General features: G+C 45.7%; 1 protein-coding gene across 1 annotated transcript in view; it reads left to right on the top strand.

The window, feature by feature from the left end:
* The first annotated feature begins 2,157 nt into the window (after nucleotides 1-2,157).
* Nucleotides 2,158-26,046, top strand: part of LOC142248374 (vomeronasal type-2 receptor 26-like) — a 67,381-nt gene continuing 43,492 nt past the window's right edge. The window contains exon 1 of the mRNA XM_075320167.1: nucleotides 2,158-2,293. Within this exon, the coding sequence (XP_075176282.1) occupies nucleotides 2,158-2,293 (136 nt within the window). The remainder of the gene's footprint in view (nucleotides 2,294-26,046) is intronic.

The raw sequence follows: 26,046 nt of genomic DNA, 5'->3' as shown, positions 1-26,046 counted from the left end.
TGCAGACCCAATGTGCAAACACGTCCGTAGTCCTACAAACCAGGCCGAGGAGCGGAGGAAAAGTGGAGCACAAATTTTTCTGGTTTAAGGGCTAAAGTTGACCAATTCAATTAATACAAAGGATGAGATTTTTAGAATCGATTCCCTTCCACAATTTCTACCTAAAGGGAGAATGTGGGGTCATCATCTCCCAAAGTCATAGAGAAGACCAAACTGCCCCCACCCTAAAGGCCCCAAACACAGTAGACAGCTGTCGGACAAACCATCATTTGGATGTCAACTCTCTCTCCAGAGGCAGATCTAAGTTTTCTGGTTAGAATTAATTTTTGCGCCCCCCTCCTCTATTAAAGGGAACCAAACATCAGGATTTTCATGTATAAGGTGCAGCCAGTGCAGTACTGGCACAATCAGGCACATTGTGTACATACCATTAGGATGCAGCTCGGGTGTTTAGTCAGTGAAATCCAAATTTATAAAGTTTGAAAATTCATGCACTTTTTGATTGACGTGTGCACCTCTCTCCTAATGTCCGGTCGTGTTATGGATGTTTATCCCCCCAACCCCCGCACCCTGTTCCTCTCTCTCACTGGCCATATGTAAATTTCTCTGTTCAGAAATATGGCGCTGGAGTTGGCAGCTGCGGATAGCGCTTATCTCCGGCGCCATGTTTCTGAAGCCCGCTGTACTTAGTATTTTGCAGGAGAGGGCGGCGCATGCGCCCTCGCTTCTTCAGATCTCGTTGTGACCGCGGGAGCGCGCGTGGTCACAACAGGACTGCAGAACAACTGATGAGAGGACGCGATTACCTGCAGCTAATTGCGTCCTCTCATCAGCTGTTCTGCAGTCCTTTTGTGACCACGCGCGCTCCCGCGGTCACAACGAGATCTGAAGAAGCGAGGGCGCATGCGCCGCCCTCTCCTGCAAAATACTAAGTACAGCGGGCTTCAGAAACATGGCGCCGGAGATAAGCGCTATGCGCAGGCGCCAACTCCGGCGCCATGTTTCTGAAGAGAGTAATTTACATATGACCAGTGAGAGGGAGGAACAGGGGGCGGGGGTAAACGTCCATAACACGTCCGGACATTAGGAGAGAGGTGCACACGTCAATCAAAAAGTGCACGAATTTTCAAACTTTATAAAGTTGGATTTCACTGACTAAACACCCGAGCTGCACCCTAATGGTATGTATAGCCTGTGTCTGATAGTGCCAGTACTGCACTGGCTGCACCTTATACACCAAAATCCTGATGTTTGGTTCCCTTTAAGCAGTTTGAGTAGTCGCCACGCATGTCTATCAGCACCGTGACGTCCCATTCTCACCACCGCCACCAGAGAATCTTCACAGTGGGCAGTGAGGGCACTATGAGAATTCAGAAGTCTGCAGTCATATGGAGTAACTGCAGACTTTCTTCACAAACTTTGACAACCATGCTGAAAACTAGGGATGAACGGACCCAATAATGTTTGGGTATACCGGGTTCAGTTGGACTTTAGTTAAAAGGTCGGTCCAAGACCTGGCTAAATCTGCCTGGTAACAGACAGTTGGGATTTTGAAATTAGCCTATAGGGGAGAAGCTAGGGCATAGGTAGACAGACTGTTTCTGTGGAAACGGCAGTTAGGGCCCAGCCTGGGTCGGAGTCAGGCCTCAGGCCTGTGGAGCAGCAAAGTCGCTGGCTATGCGGAACTTGTAACAAGGAAAGTGGAGATAAAGTTCCAGGGGTGTGCAGATAGAGACTGTTGAAGTTAGTTAAGTTTGGGACACAAGGCAGAGCAGGAGCAAGGGAACGAGAAAGAAACCAGAATGAAGGAAAGTGGGACACCCCTGATGATGGAGTAAAGAAGGAGACACAGGAGAGAGGGAGCTGCCAAAAGAGACACAATTTGGACCACACAACTGAGTCCTGAGGTTGGGACAGGTTCCTGAAGCTGGAGGCCTGAGAAAGTCTGAGGAAAGATTGTGGCTTGCTGGGGAGCAGTGCGGCAAATAGGGGTAAGCCTTACGGGCACCTTTTTGGGACTGTGGTGTGGAGTAGTGTCCGAGGGCACTGTATCCAGAAGTTCATTTTGGTGGCCCTTAACTACCTGTACGAGGTCATGGTGACCGGTCTCAAAGCCTGTAACAATACACACATACCAGAGGTGAGAAAGACAGAAGGATGGAGCTCATGTACAGCTGTAAGATGGACTTTAATAAAGAAAACCTGTTTAAGTTGCTTGGTTATCTTGGACGATTTCTTGTTGCTAAGGACGATGTCGGTGATCAGGAAAGGACCACTGTGCTGGAGAAACCAGGTATTTCCCTGTGGGATGATCCCCAGCTATCCATATTCCCCTTACTGCTTGCTCCATGTGCTCTCATGTTTTCTGTGACGGCCACAGCCATGGTGCGCTTCGTGCCCTCCGGGCACGGGACCACGACTACTGCTGAGGCACCCCCTGCCCACCGTTACAATAGCAGGACAAATACCCTGCAAACAAGTGTGGATAGTGAGGTGTGCCGCCCCCGTGTCAGCAGCCAGGCTGCTCGGATCCGGATCCGCGGTGGCTCGAGGGATCTCCGGATCCGGGGGTCATGCGGCCTCTGAAAATAAAGGGGGCTATGTACAGGGGATGGTGTGGAAAGTTCGTGACACCACCCGTGGTGCGTGATAAGGAGTACCACTGCTGCAAATGGGAGTACCCGGTGGCGATGGTGCAGGCAGCTAGGTGTTAAACCCCTCCAAGGGTAGGGGGAATCCCCGGGGACTCAGTGATGGTGATGGGAACATGCCACTGGGCCAGTAAGGGTCACTTGCGTACTCACTCAGTCCAATAACGCTGACACCGTCAACTGTAGTAAACCAAAGTTCTTGACACCACTGCAGCTGCGAGGGAGCATACCTGGGTCCCATGCCCATTGGTGTTGTCTGTTAGCCTGTGACCTTTTCCTTGGCACCTTTTCTTCTAACTGGTCCCTTTAGCTTACAACTAATCGGGTCCCGCTCCCCAGTATGGCTAACTGGGTGAGCTCGCTCTCAGGGTTCATGTTTTGGATTTTCTGGACCGTGTAGTGGAAAGTCCTATCCCCCTCGTTGCGCTAGTACTCCGATTTTGGAGCGGGTGGAGAACGGATCTTGAAGGCTCCGTCCTCGTCGGGTAAATTGTCAGGACGCCTGAAGCTCCTTCCTGACCTAGGATCCACGTACACCGTTGTGCCCTGGCCCTTGCCCGGTGATGGCACAAGGCCGCCGGCTGTCCTCCTCGACAGTCCGTGCTCCTTGTCTCGATCCCCTGTGACCAGGGTCCAGCTCATAACAGGTCCAGACCAACGTCTTCCACCTAGTAGTTCCCGGAGCCCAGCTCCTGACATCTCCTCTCGAGAGTCACCACTTCACTGACTGTCTCCTAACACTCCTGACCCCCGTTCAACCAACCCCACAAGTGGGCGACCCTATTCCACTCAGGCCGCCACTGGTGTGTCTGGTGGGTGTGGTCCAGAATGTTCCTAGGATTTTGATTACCTTTTTCTTGCAACACCAAAAGTCAGGGACCCGTAACCAAGAAGGAGATGGATATTGAGCAGAAGGGCAGATTGAACAATACCCTGTGAAGACCTGATAGGCCAGGGCGTCACAGAAAAAATGAAAATGACCTGGGCTCCCCCCTATTTTTGATAACCAGTAGTGATGGGCGAACCCGGAATGGATCCGCGCGGGTTACCTAGTACCCGTACACCGATCCTCGGCCCGGAGTTCTCAGGGAACTCTGTATCAGGGCCAGCACAGGGTTTTCATGGGCCCTGGGCAAAAGAGTCTCAGTGGGCCACATGCACATACACATATAAGTACACATAAAAGCATATGTACAGATACATATTTGAAGATAAACTCACAAAAATACATATAAACAAACATATCTTCACACAGTCATATACACTGACTTACATAGATACACATCATACATGTGTACCGCCCGGGGGTCACGTCGCTCTGAAAAGGGGTGGTTGTGGCTTTGGGTGATCGGGTGGGTGCGCGGCCGGGGCCGCTATGGAGATTGTTCGTGACGCCACCCATGGGTCGTGGTGATTGTTGGCACCACCGCTGCTGATGATGGTGGGGGCTCCCGGGTGGTGGTGTTGTGGCGCAGCTAGGTGTTGACCCCTCCGTGGGTAGGGGGTGTGAGTTCGGGGCCCGCTGTTGGTGAGGGTGATGAAGCTGCCAGAGGGGTGCAGGGCAGGGCGGCGTAGCGCGGCGCTGTGCCCGAGGGCACTGGTGTACTCACTCAGAGGAAAGACACCGGAGTCACTGGTAAACCAAAAACGGGATGGTGGTCGGTGCCCAGAGCCGGCTGCGTGATTCCCCCCTACTCGGGTTGGTGGTGTAGTTTTTCCCCTGCACCTCCTTGACTGTATGACTACTTATGTCTGAACAACGGTAGTCCGCTCCCCGACTTGTGGGTGCCGGAGGAGCCCTCTTGCCCACAGGCGCTGGCCTGTGGGATCTTGGTGCCTGGGCGGTGGCTTCCTATTCCCCTCGGTGGGCTGTGGCCGTCTATCGGGACTTTGGGTGGGAGTGGACCTAAAGTCCAAGCCGCAATCAGTTGATTTGACTCAGTCCAGTTGCTTCTGGGCCTTGTACGGGGTCTGAGTACCCTTCTCTGGTGCTCCGGTTTCAGTTTGACTCCCCAATTCGGTACCGGCGGGCTACTACCCTGTCCCGGTGCCTTGACGGTTCCACCGGTTCTACTCCCGGCCTCCTGCGGACGGCCACCACCATCTGTCTCCTGGCCACAGGGTTCCTAGGCTCCCACCTAGGCCCTGACAGATTTACTCCACAGCTCACACTACTACCTCCTCTCCTTTCCTCTCCCTAACACAAACTCTGTTTGTTTTTCCCCGCCCCTGCCCATCAATCCTCTTTGGTGGGCGTGGCAAACCACCTGACCCCGCCCTGGGTGTGGATATTTGGGACAGATAGGGGTGACTCAGGGTTTTTGTTGACTGGTGGAACCTTTTTTGGGACGGTGTTGTGCAGGGGCCTATCTGTGACCCCCTGGCTAGTCCAGGGCGTCACAGATGCACACACACACACACACACACACATTAGAGATATTTTTAATTTGGTGAAGCCAGCAGCGGCCTCACTTACCTCCCCCGCTTGTCTCCAGTCCAGCTCCTCCCAGCATGTGGCTCTTCAGGCCGTGATGCGTGATTTTCGTCACTAACAGACAAGGCTAGGGGCTACAGTATATACATCACAGGAGGGGCAGGGGCTACAGTATATATATCACATAAGGGGCTGGGGGCTACAGCATATACATCGCAGGAGGGGCTGGGGCAACAGTATATACATCACAGGAGGGACTGGGGCAACAGTGTATACATCACAAGGAAGGCTGGATGCTACAGTATATACATCACAGGAGGGGCTGGGGGCTATAGAATATACATCACAGGAGTACTGAGGGCTACAGTATGTAGATCACAGGAGGGGCTGGTGGTTACAGAATATACATCAAAATAGGGGCTGGGGCTACAGTATACTCATCACAGGAGGGGCTGGGGCTATAGAAAATACATCACAGGAATGGCTATGGCATACACATTACTGGGTGGGCATACACATTACTGGGGGGCATACATATTACTGGGGGGCATACATGTTACTGAGAGGTACACATGTTACTGTATGCTATACATGTTACTGAGGGGCATACATGTTACTGGGGTGTATAGATGTTACTGGGATGGCATACAAATCTGGGGGCACATACATTTCTAGGGGCCACACATAAATCTCTAGGGGCTGCACATACAGCTCTGGGGGCCTATACAGCTCTAGGGGGCCCATACACCTCTGGGGGTATATACAGCTCTAGGGGACGGGAGCACACTGCTTGCTAGCTCCACCCACAGATGAACTTCAGTTCTCCAGCATGCAGCGTTCAGGAGTGATTTAAAGGGACAACTGCCAAGAAAGTTCGGCTGCGGGCTCGGGCACTGCGGTGCCCGGGAACTAAGACCAGGGAGTCGCAGAATATATCAATGCCCATGCCGATGACAAGTGCCTCTGAGCTGTCCATGGCCTTGGCACTTGCCCGGGTGCATCGGGTGCTGACGCTGGCCCTGCTCAGGTTAACTATTTGTATCTGGCCATCTAGGTAATTTAAAAAAAAAAGGAATAAGAAATAAACTAAAAATGAAGCAGGGATTTATACTTACCGAGTCTCCCGTGCGGCTGTCACACTACTTCCAGGGCCATTCACTATCCTTTATGCGTATGCACTGCTTCCCCTGCCCATGAGCAGTCCCAGTGTCTGTGACTGGTTGCCGTCAGACTACACCCCCACCATGTGTGAAAGCGTTGGTCATTGGTTGGAATCACAGATGCTGTATGTGTCCCTATAGTGCTGTAAAGATAAATAAATAATTTGACGTAGGGTTCCCCATATTATGATACCCATCACAGATAAAACATACGGCTACAGGCTGCAGCCACCAGCCGTGTGTTTATCTTGGCTGCGTAATAAAATAAGAAGAAGCTGATGTGGCTTTCTTATCGGCCCAGCCTAAAAGTAGCAGCCTGCTTCTGACCCAGAATTGTCGCATCAATTAGATTGCCCTGGTGTGGTGGCAAATGGGGTAATAATGGGTTACTAAAGTTCACAGCTGTCACTAAGCCCCAAATTAGTAATGAGAGGCGTGTATGAGACCCCCATTACTAATTTGTAAGTGAAAAGAAATATACACAAACACCGAAAAATCCTTTATATGGAACTAGCTGTACTACCCGGCTTCGCCCGGGTTAATAACTGTTGTTAACAAAATAGAATGTATTAACATTCCTGGGATAGAATGTATAAATAGAATGTATTAACTCCCGGGATAGTAACTGTCTCTCTGTTTCTCTCCCATTCTCTGTCTGTCTCCCCCTCTGTATATATCTTTCTGTCTCTCTCTCTATCTCTTTGTCTGTCTGTCTCTTTTCCTGTCTGTCTCTGACTGTCTCTGTCTTTTTCTCCGTCTGTCTCAATCTCTTTCCCTGTCTGTCTATCTCTCTTTCCCTGTCTGTCTATCTATCTCTGTCCCTTTCCCTGTCTGTCTCTTTCCCTGTCTTTCTCTTTCCCTCTCTTTCCCTGTCTGTCTCTTTCCCTCTCTTTTCCTGTCTGTCTCTTTCCCTCTTTCCCTCTGTCTCTTTCCCTGTGTCTGTCTCTTTGTCTGTCTCTTTACCTGTCTTTGTCTGTCTCTTACCCTGTCTGTCTCTTTCCCTTTTTTTCCCTGTGTGTCTGTTTCCCTGTGTCTGTCTCTGTCTCTTTGTCTGTCTGTCTCTTTCCCTGTCAGTCTGTCTCTTTGTCTGTGTCTTTCTCTTTGTGTCTGTCTCTTACCCTGTCTATGTCTGTTTCTTACCCTGTCTGTGTCTGCCTCTTTCCCTGGCTGCATTGTGACACGCCAACATTCCATATAAGAGCGTGGCTGCGCATTTTTCTGAAGTTCTGGCTGCACTGTGGCTCCCAGCTCCATTCGCTTTAATGGAGGCAGGTTTTTTGGCGAATAACTGTAAAGCGTGGGGTTAAAATTTCCCCTCAAAACATAGCCTATGACGCTCTTGGGGTCCAGACGTGTTAGTGTGCAAAATTTTGTGGCTGTAGCTGCGACGGTGCAGATGCCAATTCCAGACATACACACACATACACACATTCAGCTTTATATATTAGATAAAATATAACAAAAATCCACCCCCTTTCGCCCCTTTATTAACCCCAAACACCCTGTTCCAACATAATCCACATGAGGTCCCATGTCGATTCTGGCTTTGCTACATAGTAAAGGTACAGCGTGTGGACTCAGAGCATATGCACACACTGTGGCTTCAGACAAAGACTGAGCCACAGTGATGAGTAGTGATGTCACTCAATTTATTGGCTGTCGCAGCTGGAGGTTCCAACAGTACCCCACCTGTGACCACAGGTAAACTGACCTCAGGTGACCTCACCAAGTTCACAGACCTGCATCTCCTGGTAGAAAACTACATTTTTTTGCCAAGAGATGCAGATTTGATGCTAAAATTTATACACCCTATTCCTGCACCAAACCTGCATTTTCTGGCAAAAAATGTATCAAAACACATTTTTTTTTCCCCAGAAGATGCAAGTATGATGTAGGAATAGGGTGTATAAATTTCAGCACTAAATCTACATCTCTTTGCAAAAAAATGCACAAAAACCGTTTTGAAGCTGTTTTCTCCCAGGAGATATAAATTTAGTACAAAACTCTGGTGTAGACATTTTTACACCAAATTTGCATTCCCTGGCAGAAAACCGCACCGAAATGGCATCAAAGCTGGTTTTGTGCTTTTTTTTGCCAAGAGATGCAGATTTGGTGCTGAAATTTATAAACCATATTTCTGCCCCAAATCTGTATCTCCTGGCAAAAAAATGCAGCAAAACTGCATCATAATGCATTTATAACTCATAATACAGTTTCTGCCAAGAGATGCAAGTCTGTGAACGCAGTGACCTCACCTGAATTTAATGAGGTCACCTGAGGTCAGTTTACCTGTGGTCACTTCAGTATGTATGTAGCATATTCAGAATCATCATGGAGCCTCATGTAGATTACGTCGGAACTCGGTGTTTAGTGTTAATAAAGGGGTGAAAGAAGGAGGGTTTTTTTGTATTTTGTTTCAAATATAGGATTTTTTTGATGTTTGTATTTATTTCTTTTCACTTACAGATTGTTAATGTGGTGGGTCTCACAGATGCCTCCAATTACTAATGTAGATCTTAGTGGCAGCTGTGAGCTGTCATTAACCCCTTATATTACCCCGATTGCCACCATACCAGAGTAATCGAGATGAGGTAGGCAAAATGCTGGGATTGTCACATCTATTGGATGCGACAATTCTGGGTGGCTTCAGGCTGCTATTTTTAGGCTGGGAGGGGCCCAATAACTCTAGGCCTCTCCAGCCTGAGAATACCAGCCCCCAGCTTTCAGCTTTATCAAGGCTGGGTATCAAATTGGAGGGATTACACACCATTATTTAAAATTATTTATTTAAATATTTTAAAAAAAAAGCCACACAGGTTCCTTCTTATTTTGATACACATCCAAGGTAAGCATGCGGCTGCAGCTTGTAACGTTATGCTTTATCTGTGCTGGGTATCATAATATAAGGTGAACCTATGCCAATTTATTTATTTATTTTTACACCACTATAGAGACACACACAGTGCTTGTTATTCCAAGCAGTCAGACTCGCTGTCACGCAGGGTGGAGGTGCGGTTTGACTGCAACCAGTCACAGACGACGGGATTGCCAGTTGGTGGGGGAAGCAGTGCATATGAATGAGGTTAATGAGTGGCCCCGGAAGTAGTGTTACAGTCGTGCCTAGATTGGTAAGTATAATGAACCTGCTCTAATCCCCCTAGTCCTTTCTACCACCATTTTAAAGTGCATGATTTGAGTCCCCATAGACTTATATAGGGATCCTCATCTGGCCAGATATATGGAATTAGCTCCAGGCCTGAACAGTTATTTTTTTAAAAAAATAATAATCAGTGCAGGTAAAGCAGACAGCTAGGGATTGCAACCCTCAACTGTCTGCTTTACCTTGGTTGGTTATCAAAAACATGGGGACGACCCAATGAGATTTTTAAAAGTAGTTATTTAAATTTTTTTTTTCAAAACCTAACTGTGTGGGGTCCCCCCTATTTTTTTTTTTTTTTTTTTTTTTTTTTTTTTATAAATAGCCAAGTTACAGTAGACAGCTGAGGCTGGTATTCTCAAGCTGGGAAGGTCCATGGTTATTTGGCCCTTCCCAACCTAAAAATATCATCCCACAGCCACCTTAGAACTGGGGTTGAAACAAAGCTTCAGACGGTCACTCGTGGCATGTATGAGCATGAGAAATTCTGGGCTGCCATTGACCGGCAGTAAGCTATGGAGTCTCGTTCTCAATACAAAGTTCCATAGGATTCGATGGACGTTGTGAGAAATTACACCATTGGATTACTTTGGAACTTTGAGGATTTTTTTTAATTAATAAATTGGTCAAGAAGGGAGTGTGGAGGAGTCTTTATTCCAATAAAAAAATTTCTTCCTATATGTGTTTTTTAACTGTACACTGATTAGAAATTGATGCCTCTCAGTTACTAACCCCTGGGCTTGATGCTAGCTGTAAATTCACAGCCTGATTATACCAATGTTCAGCTGCCTGCTTTACCTTGGCTGGCTATCCGAACAGTACCTGAACTTTGTCCTTTGACACGGACGTCCATGAAAAGACCATATTCAAGTTCAAGCCCTGGACACTAGGTGTCTGGTACGAATTCTGAACTTTACAGTTCTGGTTCTCTCATCTCTACTCCTAACATAAATAAAAACATATTAATCCTTAAGCGGGCTTTACACACTGCGACATCGCTAGCCAATGCTAGCGATGTCGAGCGTGATAGTACCCACCCCCATCGTACGGCCGATATGTGGTGATCGCTGCCGTAGTGAACATTATCGCTACGGCAGCATCACACGCACATACCTGCTCTGCGACCTCGCTCTGACCGGTGAACCGCTTCCTTTCTAAGGGGGCGGTTCGTTCAGCATCACAGCAACGCCACAGCAGCGTCACTGAACTGCCGCCCAATAGAAAAGTAGGGGAGGAGATGAGCGGCCGGAACATGTCGCCCACCTCCTTCCTTCCTCCTTTTCCGGTGGACGCAGGTAAGGAGATGTTTGTCGTTCCAGCGGCGTCACACATAGCGATGTGTGCTGCCGCAGGAACGACAAACAACATCGTTACTGTAGCAGCAACGATAATTGGGAAGAGGGGGGCATGTCATCTATGAGCGATTTTGAATGTTTTTGCGACGATTCAAAATTGCTCATAGGTGTCACACACGACATCGCTAAAGCGGACAGATGTGCGTCACAAAATCCGTGACCCCAACGAGATCGCTTTAGTGATCTCGTACCGTGTAAAGCCACCTTTAATGTCAGGCAGCACAATACTTTATTAACATTGTCATGAATAATGTAATCTTACTAGTTAAGGATTGGTACATGCTTAGAAGATGAGAACCAGTAATGGTAAAAGAATACATCACCACAACCACCTTCAGTACGGAAACACAGCATCACAACCCTCATGTCACGTCTGTCTAAGGCCACGGGCTTAAAACTGCTACCTCGGACAGACTTGACACAAGCCAATCTGTTTCGCAGAATCCAGAGAAACCCTCACATCCTTTAAACCCTATACAGGGATCTGGACTTAAAATGGTGTCCAGTGGGTGGCTACTTTTGGAAGGGCTGCCATCCAGAGGTGGGAACCAGAGACAAGTAAGAGTAGTCAGCGAGTCGGGTCAAAACCAAAAGTGCAGCAAGGTACAAAATCGTCAGGAAGTAGAAGCGTCAAATAACAAGCTGAGGTCAAAAAGGTTAACACCAATTTTAAGCAACAAACAATCAAACAAACACATAGCTATCCAGGGAAGCACAAGCTATATCTGGCAGCTTTCAACAATAAGCTGTGAGCTTTAGTAGGGTGTAGTGCTTTTTAATAGGCTGACGCAGGGAGCTGATAACTCCAACAGGACAGCATGTAGGGAGGTGTGAGGCCCTCGCCCTGAAGACACTAGTCCTGCTGAGTATATGTAACGTTAATTTTATTGATATGTGTGCATTTTGTGTATTTGTGTATGATATAGAAATGTGACTGTCCAGTGGGCTGTTTAATGCACTGCCATGCCTGGTATCCTTTGAGAAAGGAATAATAAAAGGGAAACTCCATCTGGTGGTAAGAGAAGTAAGGCTATGTGCGCACTAGAAATGTGAAGTTTCTCAAGAAAATTTCTTGAGAAACTTCTGGGAGTAAAAGATTTCCGGACCTCCGGAAAAAATCCGCACCAAATCCGCATGCGGATTTGCCGCGGATTAGCCGCGAAATTGCCGCGATTTTCCCGCGGGTGGTTCCCTGCGGATTTTTGCAGGCTGTACTGTCGAAATCCGCAGGGTACCTGTGGAAATAATGGACATGTTCATTTTCTCAAGAAAGTTTCTCGAGAAATTCTTCTCAAGGAAATTTCTTGAGAAAAATCCGCACAAGTGCGCACAGCTATTTTTTTTTTCATAGAAATTGCTGGGAAATGTCTGCACAAAGATTGCAGACATTTCTCAAGAAATTTCCGCGGCAAATCCGCGGGTAAAAAGGTCTAGTGCGCACAGAGCCTTAGACGGGAAAACTGCATCCATGGAAGGTGCAGGAAGAAATGGGTCACCCTGCGAAACGTGGACACTGGGAGATTATACCAGAGGAGCAGGGTTAGTGAGACCTAGGCACCTTCGTAGTACCAGGCCTGAACTTCAGGCAAGAGTCAGTGACTGTTTTCCACAGAACCAACCTCTGAGAAAAGTTTAACAAAGGCTCAAGTGAATGGGTTGTCAAAGGAGCAACAGTGAATGAGCCTTGTCCGACGGCAGTCTTATTAGTTCATCGGATGGAGTCCCTGTGTCTGAGACAATAAGGGTATGTGCGCACGTTGCTTTTTACCTGCTTTTTACCTGCTTTTTTGCTGCTTTTTCTTCTGCGCTGTTTAATGCCAAAATGGATGTGTACTTAAATTCAAGCAAAGTCTATGGGAATTTGGGTTTCTTGTTCACACTATGTTGTTCAAAATGCTGCCTTTTTGAGGCAGAACTTTGGTCAAAAACTCAGCTTTTCAAAGAAGCAACATGTCAATTGTTTTTGCCATTTGGGTTTTGCACTGCAAAGCTGAGTTTTTGACCAAAGTTCTGCCTCAAAAAGGCAGCATTTTGAACAACATAGTGTGAACAAGAAACCCAAATTCCCATAGACTTTGCTTGAATAGAAGAACACATCCATTTTGGCATTAAACAGCGCAGAAGAAAAAGCAGCAAAAAAGCAGGTAAAAAGCAGGTAAAAAGCAACGTGCGCACATACCCTAAAGATGCCATGCGGAGCTTTTTGAATTCACTGTGTGTGAGTGTGGTGTTAAATAGTGAGATGGAAAACTCATGAGTGACAGCAGAGGTACAGGAACCAGGGGAGCAGCTCACCACAAAGTTATAAATTGAAGTGAATTGTGTTGTTCCTGAAAAGTTTAAGAACTGTGCCCACAATCTGCCTGCTCATCAAGTGTTGTGTGTGAATATAAGTAAAGAACTGTTTGACACGATATCTGGCTCTGTCATCGCCTGTGAGAAGAGATAACCGAGTACAATTCCTCTGCTCTGTGAAGGTGGCCGGGGCACGGATGTCATGATGACTTTGGGATACCTAGAAACTGGGGTGCCTACGCTGACCATCAGGCTAGGGTGTGGCATCCCTGAGGCTCTGGTCACCACAGGGTACTGCACCTCAATTAAGGTGCGGTATCTATCTCAGGTAAGGAGGGGTTTAATCGCCGGTGTTCCACATTCACACACTACATACAGCTTAGGAGCCTTCACACAGGGTCCGTTGGCTCAGGGTAGGCAGGGGGGTGCCCATAACGGTCATGGGACTTCCCGGTCACTGAAGCCAAGCACCTGGGGGGCGGGTTCCACTTGGGGGTTGTAATAGGCGCAACACACGCACATCAAGAGGAGAGCAGTGCAGAACAAGACAGACTCGTCAGGACCATAGTTCTGGCAAGACATCTCTGGAAAACTTGGACTTTACTGGGCCCGGGGCTTGGAGCGGGAGCTCAGCCAAGGTACCGACACTCTAGAAATAGGACTCTCTGCTTCTTTCTCAAAACACCGGTGGTGACCCCTTACCAAATCTGGGATTGACCGGAGCCCATCACGGCAGTGACCAGTGTGACTGGGCTGGCAATTGAGGTTGTGAGTAAACTACACCCTGAACCCGCAGAGACTGTGTTGGCTCGTCCTTACTGGTGCCACCGCCCAGTGCTTAGGCACCAACGGTCATTGGAACCCTTATCATCCACCCGGGACCCTCCCTGCCTGTGGGGAGCGACACCATCCCGGCTGTCTTAACATCAGCCCCGCTGAGGAACCTAGCAGCATCGGCTACTCCTGGCCGCATACCACAGGTGGCATCACAACAAACTTTCTCCAACACCCCGCTTCCCCCACCATTAACTGTACGCTTTGGGGTAATAGAACCGGGCAAGGCCACTCCGTGACAACGCCTGACCTGACCCAAAATGGCCCGGCGACAAGTAGGTCAACCGCCTGCCCCATGGGGCACTAAAAAGGCACCCTAAGCTATCCTTAATCTCTGGGATACTCCTGATGGTGGAGAGGACTTCATCTTCTTCTTGGCCCTGCTCCTGACCAGTCCAGATCTGATACCCATCCGTTTGTGACAGAAGTAAGATGAAACCTACAGAAATAGACTGACAGGGGAATTAAAAAAAAATTAAGATCAGGCAAACAGAAAAGTGGCATCAATTGTCACAGACTACAAATAGTACAACAAAGCAAATTGGATGCTTGGGATCAGCCTTGTAACAAGGCCTGAACCAACATTTATATTAATTCACAAGGAGAAGATCCAGTGTCAAAAAGACAGATAATGTGGTCTTTGAGTAAAACTCAACAGAACCCTTACAACATACTCAAAAGACCTTTTTAATCAAAAATACAAATTCTTTATTGAAACATGATTAAGAACATAAACACACAGACATGTTAAAATATATATATATATATATATATATATATATATATATATATATATATATATATATATATATAATAAAAAGGTGTGATGAAAGAGTTTGTCACAATTGAAAGAACATGATAATCCACATGATGGTCAATCCTGAAACATGATGTACATTTTTACATAGTATTCTATATGTTAATCCCAGTGTTGCCTTAAACAAGGAAAGCCTATAATGCTCACTGTCCCCAATATATGAGTCAGAGTTATTCAATTGCAGAGGGGAGATAGGCAGGAGCGGTTAGCTTAATATATGAAATAAATTATTTATATGAATAATATCATTATATTAAGCAACCAAGGCATTGGTGATGTTACAAAAAATTGTATTTACCTGACTATAGAAAAGAACCCAATTTGGGAGGTATATTTGCTAAATCACAACACACATGATCACCATGGCAGAAACCCAGTTGATAACGGTATATTACCTATAAGGACAGACCCCCACACCACTCCAACGATCGTTTCTCGTCAGCTTCGTTGCATAAAAGCAACACAGCTCATCACCCTGAACACACCATCCCCACTGTCAAACATGGTGGTGGCAGCATCATGGTTTGGACCTGCTTTTCTTTAGCAGGGACAGGAAGATGGTTAAAATTGATGGGAAGATGGATGGAGCCAAATACAGGACCACTCTTGAAGAAAACCTGTTGAAGTCTGCAAAAGACCTGAGACTGGGACGGAGATTTGTCTTCCAACAAGACAATGATCCCAAACACAAAGCACAATATACAATGGAATGGTTCACAAATAAATATATCCAGGTGTTAGAATGGCCAAGTCACAGTCCAGACCTGAACCCAATCGAGAATCTGTGGAAAGAGCTGAAAACTGCTGTTCACAAATGCCTCCATCCAACCTCACTCAGCTCCAGCTGTTTACAAAGGAAGAATGGGCGAGAATTTCAGTCTCTCCATGTGCAAAACTGATAGACACATACCCCAAGAGACTGCAGCTGTAATCGCAGCAAAAGGTGGCGCTACAAAGGGGACAAATAATATTGCACACCCCACTTTTCAGTTTTTTATTTTTAAGAAAGTTTAAAATAAGTAGTACATTTCGTTCAAAGTCACAATTGTGTCCACTTGTTGTTGATTCTTCGCCAGAACATTAACATTTTTATCTTTATGTTTCAAGCCTGAAATGTGGCAAAAGGTTGAAAAATTCAAGAGAGGCGAATACTTTCACAAGGCACTGTATTAATTTAAGCATTGCCTGATTACATTGAGCCCTGGCTGAGCTGTATGGAGTTGGGGAGGATTCTCTCTGCACTTTTCGAACACATGTTAAGGGTCGTTTCAGACGTCAGTGATTCTGGTACGTTTGTGCTTTTTTTATACATACCAGAATCACTGACATTCGCAGACCCATTATAATTAGGGATGAGCGAATGTATTCACCCCTATTCGGTATCCGACGGCTAATAGGGTATTCAAGGTATTCGCTATCTGACGGCTAATATGGTATTCGCTCCGGTACTTTCATTTTCATTTCTGGACTTCCTGGCGCCTTTTTCCAGCCAATGAACACATCTGATGTTGCTTGCCCTCACAGTAACGCCGCAGCCATCTTTGTTGTGGTGTTACTGTGATTGGCTTAGCCGCACAGCATCATAGAGACTATATAAGCCAGCGGCCATTTTAGTCAGTCGGTGTTTCCCTCTCGCTTTCTTACTCACCGATCACGGGCGCGGCGCTGCACGGCTGTTACACTGTAGCGGGTTCTCCAGCTTTTGAAAATGCCGGCTGCACATTATTCAATCTCGTATTCCCTACTTCCCCCGCCCACTGCCACCTATCATTGGTTGTAGTCAGACACACCCTCATGCTGAGTGACTGCTGTCTTACTGCAACCAATCACAGCCGCCGGTGGGCGGGTCTATATCGTGTAGTAAAATAAATAAATAAATAAATAATGTAAAACAATGACGTGAGGTCCCCCACAAATGATACCTAGCCGAGGTAAGCACACAGCAGTGGGCTGGTATTCTCATATTCTCAGGCTGGGGAGGGCGAGGGCCATGGTTACAGCCCCCACTCTCGCAGCTGAGAATATCAGATCGCTGCTGCCCCGAGAATGTCACATCCATTAGATTCGACAGTCCCGGCATGTCACTGGGCCTTCCTGAATGCCGTGATGCGGTGGCAATCAGGGTAATAAGGAGTTAATAGCAACCAATAGCTGCCACTAAGTCCAAGATTAGTAATGGCAGCGTCTATGACACACCATCACTAAGCTGTAAGTAAAGTAAATAAACACATACACACACACCGAAAAATCTTTTATTTGAAACAAAACACCAAAAAGCCCCTCTGTCACAACTTTATTAACCCCCCAAATATCCAGGTCTGGCGTAATCCACACTGATTCAGCGACGTCTGTGAGGAAGTGCTCAATACAGCCTCATTCCATGAACGATGCTGCAGAGGTCATTTCTCACAGTCCGTGATGTTAACACATTACCGCACGCAAGAACTTCAGTGCTGCTGTAAAGCACAACTCAGAGTGACGTCACTGACCGGCAGTGACCCTGCGAGAACTCAGATCCAAGCTTCCGCAGGGTCACTGCTTTATCACACATACTGTTGAAGGGGAAACACATACATCACAAATAAAAGCTGTAATATCATCTATCTATCTATCTATCTATCTATCTATCCATTATCTATCTATCCATTATCTATCTATGTATCCCTGCCTCTATCTATCTATCTATCTATCCATTATCTATCTATCTATCTATCTATCTATTTATCCATTATCTATCTATCCATTATCTATCTATCCCTCTAACTATCCCTCTATCTATCCCTCTATCTATCCCTCTATCTATCCCTCTATCTATCCATCTATCCATTATCTATCTATCCATCTATCTATCTATCCATCCATCCATCTATCCCTCTATCTATCCCTCTATCTATCCATTATCTACTGTATCTATCTATCTATCTATCTATCCATTATCTATCTATCCATTATCTATCTATCTCTCTATCCCTCTATCTATCCACTATCTATCTATCTATCTATCTATCCATCTATCCATTATCTATCTATCTATCTATCTATCCATCCATCTATCCATCTATCCACTATCTATCTATCTATCTATCTATCTATCCATCTATCCCTTTATCTATCTATCTATCTGGGTTTTCTTTGTACTATAGCAGGCTGCTGTCGGCAATCATCAACATCAATTCAATCCGCTAATGTTACAATCAAACCCCTCAAACCAAAATCCAGTACAATGCTAAATGCACACTTACACACTTATTATTATTTATTGTTATAGCACCATCAATTCCATGGCGCTTTACATGTGAAAGGGGTAAACATAATAGGGACAAGTACAATAATCATAAACAATACAAGGCACAGACTGGTACAGGAGGATAGAGTTACCTGCCCACGAGGGCTCACAGTCTACAAGGGATGGGTGAGGATACAGTAGGTTAGGGATGATCACATCACTTGCTCACAGTTTACAGGCATAGGTAACATTCTCAGTTCTTGAACCAGACATTTAATACAAAATAATTCACCCAAATTTGAGATAGGCCAATTTGACAAAAAAGTAAGTCAAGATTGTAAGAACAAGCTTCTTACCTTATGCTGCAGCTTTACCATTACTTTTTCTAGAGATTTCATTCTCACTCGAGATCTGGATGGTATATTGTGTGTGTGGGTCCCTATTTTGGCGCGATGTTTGTGAGCGAAATACACTCCTTTTATGCCATTTGATCTTCAAATTAACAAGATTTGTTTTACAGATGATCTGGAAATCATAACAGCACACAAGCTTTGTGATGCACCATAAATGTCTGGATTATTAGATCGTTTGGCCAGTTTATATAGTATTTAAGAACAAAGTACCAGGTCCCTCTGAACTATGCATCAATAAGAGCAGTAGGGGTTTTATATAAATGTGAAACTTCCCCACCCATGAGTGATAGCTGATTCCCATGATGTCATATGGTGTCCATCTTCATTTATAACTTAAAAACAAAATGGATTCTGTTCTCTTACAGATACCAGTACAATGTTGGAAGTAGCGATGCTACTTTGTCTTTGTAATGTGGATCCAGCATGGTGTCCACCAAGTAATCGGCACTGGTCAGAATCCTGGCAACTTGCCAGTCATTGTGCAGGCACAACATTATTAGCTCATGTGTGTCAGACTGCCCAGAGGCCACAATAATCTGTCCTTACTCGCAGGTGTGTGGACTGGGTCCTCTGTAACCCCCAGCCATGCTGAATTGATTTATCTGAGTAAATTTCATTACTATCTTGCTGTGCAAATGAATGCACCTCCTCTGAAACTGTCTCATTACTGGAAAGTTGGGATGATGGCCGCTGTCAGGCCAGGAACCCAACCTTGGAGCCCTGTGCGGACGAGAACCCTGGTATAGGTGTCAAAGTTACCTGTTAAATTACAATATTACAATAATTCCAGGAAAAATAAGGGAGTAAAAGAATGTGATAACAAGACTCTGCCAAAGACATATTTTAGAAAGAACACAAGTTAACCCATAGGTCAACACTTGTTGTTTGTGACATAATAATCTTGATTTAGGAGAAACAAGGGATTAATAAGGAGAAAATGCATTTCTCCTGCCAGGGACACATCGTCTGTCAATTTGATCATAAGTTATTTATCATTAGAGTTGAGCGCGGTTCGAGGTTCGAGGTTCTCCAGTTCTAGGCTCGAGTGATTTTGGGGGCTGTTCGAGATCGAACTAGAACTCGAGCTTTTTGCAAAAGCTCGATAGTTCTAGATACGTTCGAGAACGGTTCTAGCAGCAAAAAGCAGGGCTTTTTACAGCTACAGTGTGCAGGAGCCTACGCTGGCAGCCTGCCACAAGCTAGTAACCAAGATAAACATCGGGTATCCAACCAAAGCGCTTTGGTTAGTAACCCGATGTTTATCCTAGTTACGTGCAGGAAGCCCACACTTCCCCGCTCAGCTCACTCCGCCCCCTCTTGCCCGCGGCATGTACACACGTACACACACACACACACACACACACACACACACAGTCCCGCTCGGCTTACCTGCGGTGATGAAGTCCCGCCATCCCGACCTCAGCGCTGTCACTGTCCTCCATGGCCGCCGCTTGTCACATCACCTCTCGCTTCCGACCCGAGACTGACTAGCGGTGACGTCACGGGCCTCTCGCGATACTTGGTGTGAAGGCGCCGGTCATTGAGCTCAGTGACAGGGGCTGTCAGTGTGCTGGAGATCAGCGCAGGTAATGTACCTCGCTGACAGCAGCACTTGTCATCCCCTGCAGTGACCTGGGCTGACCCATTGATGTTAGCTCAGGTCACTGCACTGCTCTCCCAGCCAATGGGGAACATCCTGCTCTTCATTGACTGGGACAGTGTGGATCGTCATGGCAACCCCTTGGATTACACCAGACCTGGATTTGTTTTTCTTTCTAATAAATTGGTTAAAGAGGGAATGTTTTGGGGAGTGTTTTTTCAAATAAAAATGTGTTTGTCGTCTATTTTTTTTTATTACTGACTGGGTTGGTGATGTTGGGTATCTGATAGACGCCTGACCTCACCAACCCCAGGGCTTGATGCCAGGTGACATTACACATCTGGTATTAACCCCATATATTACCCCGTTTGCCACCGCACCAGGGCGCGGGATGAGCTGGGGCGAAGCACCAGGATTGGCGCATCTAATGGATGCGCCACTTCTGGGGCGGCTGCGGCCTGCTATTTTTAGGCTGGGGAGAGTCCAATAACCATGGACCTTCTTAGTCTGAGAATATCAGACCCCAGCTGTCTGCTTTACCTTGGCTGGTGATCCAATTTTGGGGGGACCCCTACGTGTTTTTTTTTTAAATTATTTATTTAATTTAAAATAACAGCGTGGGGTGCCCTCAGTTTTGGATTACCAGCCAAGGTGAGGTTGCCAGCTGTGGCCTGCAGGCTGCAGCCGTCTGCTTTACCCTAGCTGGCTACAAAAATAGGGGGAACCCTATGTCATTTTTTTTTTTTCATTTTTTTGGCTAAATACAAAGCTAAGCACCCCTTAGTGCCACATGAAAGGCACCAAAGGGTGCAAAATTACAAAATGCAGGAGAGTGGGACATTATGTGTCTTTCTGCCATTATAATGACAGAAAAGACTGATATGAAGTGCACAAGCACAAGAAAATCACCAGAGCGCTCTACGCTGTGAAAAGCAGTAGAAAATGGCACTGGAGTGAACATGTGACCGCCTCATGTAGGATGAAGCTATGGATCCTGGGTAAATTTATGCATTTACCCTCATTCAGTTTTTTTGCAGTACACAAAAAAACGGAAGGCACACGGATGACAAACAGATGACATACGGACCGTCTACGGAACGAAAACGGATGCCTCATGGATGCACCCGTGAAAAAAAAGGACTGTTTTTTGAAGACCACAAAAATGGATCGGTCGTGTTAATGTAGCCTTATTCTGATCTGCCGTTTATAAACAGCAGGCAGAAATAAGTGAATAACGCCCTCCAGCGTCAGAAAATCTCAGGGGTTTCAGGGCTAGCTGAGACCCTGGAGATCATGATTCAGGACGGTTTTTCCGGTCCCCGCTCACGTGACCACAGGTATACACCGTACACCGATGATCACGTTACAGTAAATGACAGCGCCGGTAAAAAATTATTTATCTCCCATCTGGCTTGAACAAACACTTCTCCACTTCTTCTCCACTTCTTCTCCACTTCTCCACTTCTTCTCCACTTTTTCTCCACTTTTTCTCCACTTTTTCTACATTTTTTCTCCACTTTTTCTCCACTATTTCTCCACTTTTTCTCCATTTTTTCTCCACTTTTTCTCCATTTTTTCTCCACTTTTTCTCCACTTTTTCTACATTTTTTCTCCACTTTTTCTCCACTTTTTCTCCATTTTTTCTCCACTTTTTCTCCACTTTTTCTCCACTTTTTCTCCACTTTTTCTCCATTTTTTCTCCACTTTTTCTCCACTTTTTCTCCATTTTTTCTCCACTTTTTCTCCACTTTTTCTCCACTTTTTCTCCATTTTTTCTCCACTTTTTCTCCACTTTTTCTCCACTTTTTCTCCATTTTTTCTCCACTTTTTCTCCACTTTTTCTCCACTTTTTCTACATTTTTTCTCCACTTTTTCTACATTTTTTCTCCACTTTTTCTCCACTTTTTCTCCATTTTTTCTCCACTTTTTCTCCATTTTTTCTCCACTTTTTCTACACTTTTTCTCCATTTTTTGTCCACTTTTTCTCCATTTTTTCTAAACTTTTTCTCAATTTTTTCTCCACTTTTTCTCCACTTTTTCTCCATTTTTTCTCCACTTTTTCTCCACTTTTTCTCCACTTTTTCTCCACTTTTTCTACATTTTTTCTCCACTTTTTCTACATTTTTTCTCCACTTTTTCTTCATTTTTTCTCCACTTTTTCTCCACTTTTTCTACATTTTTTCTCCACTTTTTCTACATTTTTTCTCCACTTTTTCTCCACTTTTTCTCCACTTTTTGTACATTTTTTCTCCACTTTTTCTCCACTTTTTCTCCACTTTTTCTCCATTTTTTCTCCACTTTTTCTTTACTTTTTCTCCACTTTTTCTCCATTTTTTCTCCACTTTTTCTCCACTTTTTCTCCACTTTTTCGACATTTTTTCTCCACTTTTTCTACATTTTTTCTCCACTTTTTCTCCACTTTTTCTACATTTTTTCTCCACTTTTTCTCCACTTTTTCTCCACTTTTTCTACATTTTTTCTCCACTTTTTCTCCATTTTTTCTCCACTTTTTCTCCACTTTTTCTACATTTTTTCTCCACTTTTTCTCCACTTTTTCTCCACTTTTTCTCCATTTTTTTCTCCACTTTTTCTCCACTTTTTCTCCACTTTTTCTACATATTTTTCTCCACTTTTTCTCCACTTTTTCTCCATTTTTTCTCCACTTTTTCTCCACTTTTTCTCCACTTTTTCTCCACTTTTTCTCCGTTCTTTTTCTATGGTTGGTCTACCCATTAGCTCTGCCATGCATAGTGTAGCTCTACACCTACTGCACATGTTACTTTATGATTGACATCTCTTTCGTACCAGAGCTGTCTAAGCCTACTCTGACCCCATATTTGTCATTACTATATTGTCCTTGTACTGTATTATGACATTTGTATCATGTGTTTCATTTCTTGCTGTGTTGCAATTTTTTTGCTGCATCCCAATTGTACCTCTACATTGTTCGAGTTTATGTTATTGTTCTCTCACTCTTATGTGATACTGATTATTGTCATTTTTCATGATTAAATGCAGATAAGTCCAATCTGACGAAGGCTCAGGCCGAAACGTCATTTGTAACTTGTTTTGGACAAAAACATATATGCTTATGAAAATTTTTTTTTTCTTAATACGGACCAATAAAGAGTGATTTTGCATTACTATCCGTTGTGACTTACTGACTTAGTCTGGGAGATTTAAGCGGGCTTTACACGCTGTGACATCGCTAATGCGGAGTCGTTGGGGTCACGGAATTTGTGACGCACATCCGGCCGCATTAGCGATGCCGTTGCGTGTGACACCGATAAGCGATTTTGCATCGTTGCAAAAACGTGCAAAATCGCTAATCGGCGACATGAGGGTCCATTCTCAAATCTCGTTACTGCAGCAGTAACGAGGTTGTTCCTCGTTCCTGCGGCAGCACACATCGCTGCGTGTGACGCCGCAGGAACGAGGAAGCTCCCCTTACCTGCCTCCCGGCCGCTATGAGGAAGGAAGGAGGTGGGTGGGATGTTACGTCCCGCTCAGCTCCGCCCCTCCGCTGCTATTGGGCGGCGGTTCAGTGACGTCACTGTGACGCCGCACGGACCGCCCCCTTAGAAAGGAGGCGGTTCGCCCGTCACAGCAACGTCGCCGGACAGGTAAGTATGTGTGACGGCTGTTGTGCGACACGGGCAGCGATTTGCCCGTGTCACGCAACAGATGGGGGCGGGTACCCACACTAGTGATATCGGGACCGATATCGCAGTGTGTAAAGTAGCCTTTAGAGTGCCGAGGTTACTCACTAATTTTATCTATTATTACCTCTGAGTACCTATATACCAGTGAGCAGAGCTTCCTCTACAGTAGTTCTCCTGATTAGGCATGCCCTTACCTCATGAGCCCGGCATTGCAGCTTTGGTAGCAACCATTACGACATGGACTCTGCTGCTGTGAACCCGGGGAGAGTGAGTGCAGATTCATTGCACCCACACTCCTCACATGAAGGGTCCGCACTCCTAGAAAATGGGGGATACGTTCCCTGAGTGTCTCCCCCCCATATTCTAGACGGTCCAGAGTCGTCGTGGGACCCCTTTATTTTTTTTCTTACAATAAATTGGTGAAAGAGGAAATGTTTTGGGGACTGTTTTTTTCAAATAAATTTCTTTTGTCGATTTTTTGTTTTTGTTAGTACTGACAGTTTCTGATGTTGGGTATCTAATAGACGCCATGACATCACAAACTGCTGGGCTTGATCTCAGGTGACTTTACAGCTAGTATCAACCCGATTTATTACCCCGTTTGTCACTGCACCAGGGCACGGGATGAGCTGGGGTGAAGCGCCAGGATTGGCGCATCTAGTGGATGCGCCACGTCTGGGGTGCCTGCGGCCTGCTATTTTTAGGCTGTGAAGGCCCAATAACTATGGACCTTCCCACCCTGAGAATACCAGACCACAGCTGTCCGCTTTACCTTGGCTGGTGATCCAATTTGGAGGGGACCCTACTTTTTTTGTGTAATTATTAATATTTATAAAATAATTATAAAAAAAGAGCCTGGGGGGACCTCCACATTGGATCCCCAACCACGGTAAAGCTGCCAGCTGTGGTTTTCAGGCTACAGACGTCTGCTTTACCCTAGCTGGCTATCAAAAATGGGGGGACCCAACGTCATTTTTTTTTAACTATTTTTTAAATAGAAAAACTTAATGGGCTTCCCTGTATTTTGATTGCCAACCAAGGTAACAACAGGCAGATGGGGGTGGCAACCCATAGCTGTCTGCTTTATCTGCGCTGAGAATCAAAAATACCGTGGAGCGCTATGTCATTTTTTTTAAAGATTTATTTTTACAGCACTGTGATGTCCAGCAATCAAAATACAGGGAAGCCCATTTTGTTTTTAGTTATTTAAATAAATAATTAAAAAAAATATATATGGGCTCCCACTGCATTTTTTGTATTGCTAGCTAAGGGTAATCCAAACAGCTACTGGCTGCTAACCCCCACTGCTTGGTGTTACCTTCACTGGCAATGGAAAATCCAGGGAAGCAATTTTTAATTTTTTGGCCAAAAAACTACAAAAAAAGGACGTGAGCTTCGCCATATTTTTGTATGCTAGCCAGGTATAGCAGGCAGGTGCTGGAAGAGTTGGATACAGCGCCAGAAGATGGCACTTCTATGAAAGTGCCATTTTCTGAGGCGGCTGCAGACTGCAATTCGCAGCTGTGGGGCCCAGAAAGCTCAGGCCAACCTGTGCTGCGTATTCCAATCCCCAGCTGCCTAGATGTACCTGGCTGGACACAAAAATGGAGCGAAGCCTACGTCATTTGTTTTCTAATTATTTCATGAAATTCATGAAATAATAAAAAAAGGGCTTCCCTTTATTTTTGGTTCCCAGCCGGGTACAAATAGGCAACTGGGGGTTGGGGGCAGCCGTACCTGCCTGCTGTACCTGGCTAGCATACAAAAATATGGCGAAGCCCACATAATTTTTTCAGCAAAAAACTTCTGCATACAGTCCTGGATGGAGTATGCTGAGTATGCTGAGCCTTGTAGTTCTGCAGCTGCTGTGTGTCTGTATGGAGAAGAGCAGACAGCAGCTGCAGAACTACAAGGCTCAGCATACTCCATCCAGGACTGTATGCAGAAGTTTTTTGCCCACCAAAAAAATGACGTGGGCTTCGCCATATTTTTGTATGCTAGCCAGGTACAGCATGCAGCTACGGGCTGCCTCCAACCCTCAGTTGCCTATTTGTACCCGGCTGGGAACCAAAAATATAGGGAAGCCCTTTTTATTTTAATTATTTTACTTATTTCATGAAATAATTAAAAAACAAATGACGTGGGCTTCGCCCCATTTTTGTGTCCAGCCGGGTACAACTAGGCAGCTGGGGATTGGAATCCGCAGCACAGGTTAGCCCGAGGTTTCTGGGCGCCTCTGCTGCGAATTTCAGTCCGCAGCCGTCCCAGAAAATGGCGCTCTCATAGAAGCGCCATCATCTGGCGCTGTATCCAACTCTTCCAACAGCCCTGGAGCCGGGTGGCTTGTTGGGTAATCATGAGTTAATACTGGCTTTGTTTTACTAGCCAGTATTAAGCCAGAGATTCTTAATGTCAGGCACGTTTGACCGGGCCATTAAGAAT

Source organism: Anomaloglossus baeobatrachus, chromosome 1 (assembly GCF_048569485.1).
Source record: "Anomaloglossus baeobatrachus isolate aAnoBae1 chromosome 1, aAnoBae1.hap1, whole genome shotgun sequence".
Lineage (NCBI taxonomy): Eukaryota > Metazoa > Chordata > Amphibia > Anura > Aromobatidae > Anomaloglossus > Anomaloglossus baeobatrachus.
Note: the sequence above shows the minus strand (reverse complement) of the source record. Positions and strands in the feature narration are given on the sequence as shown.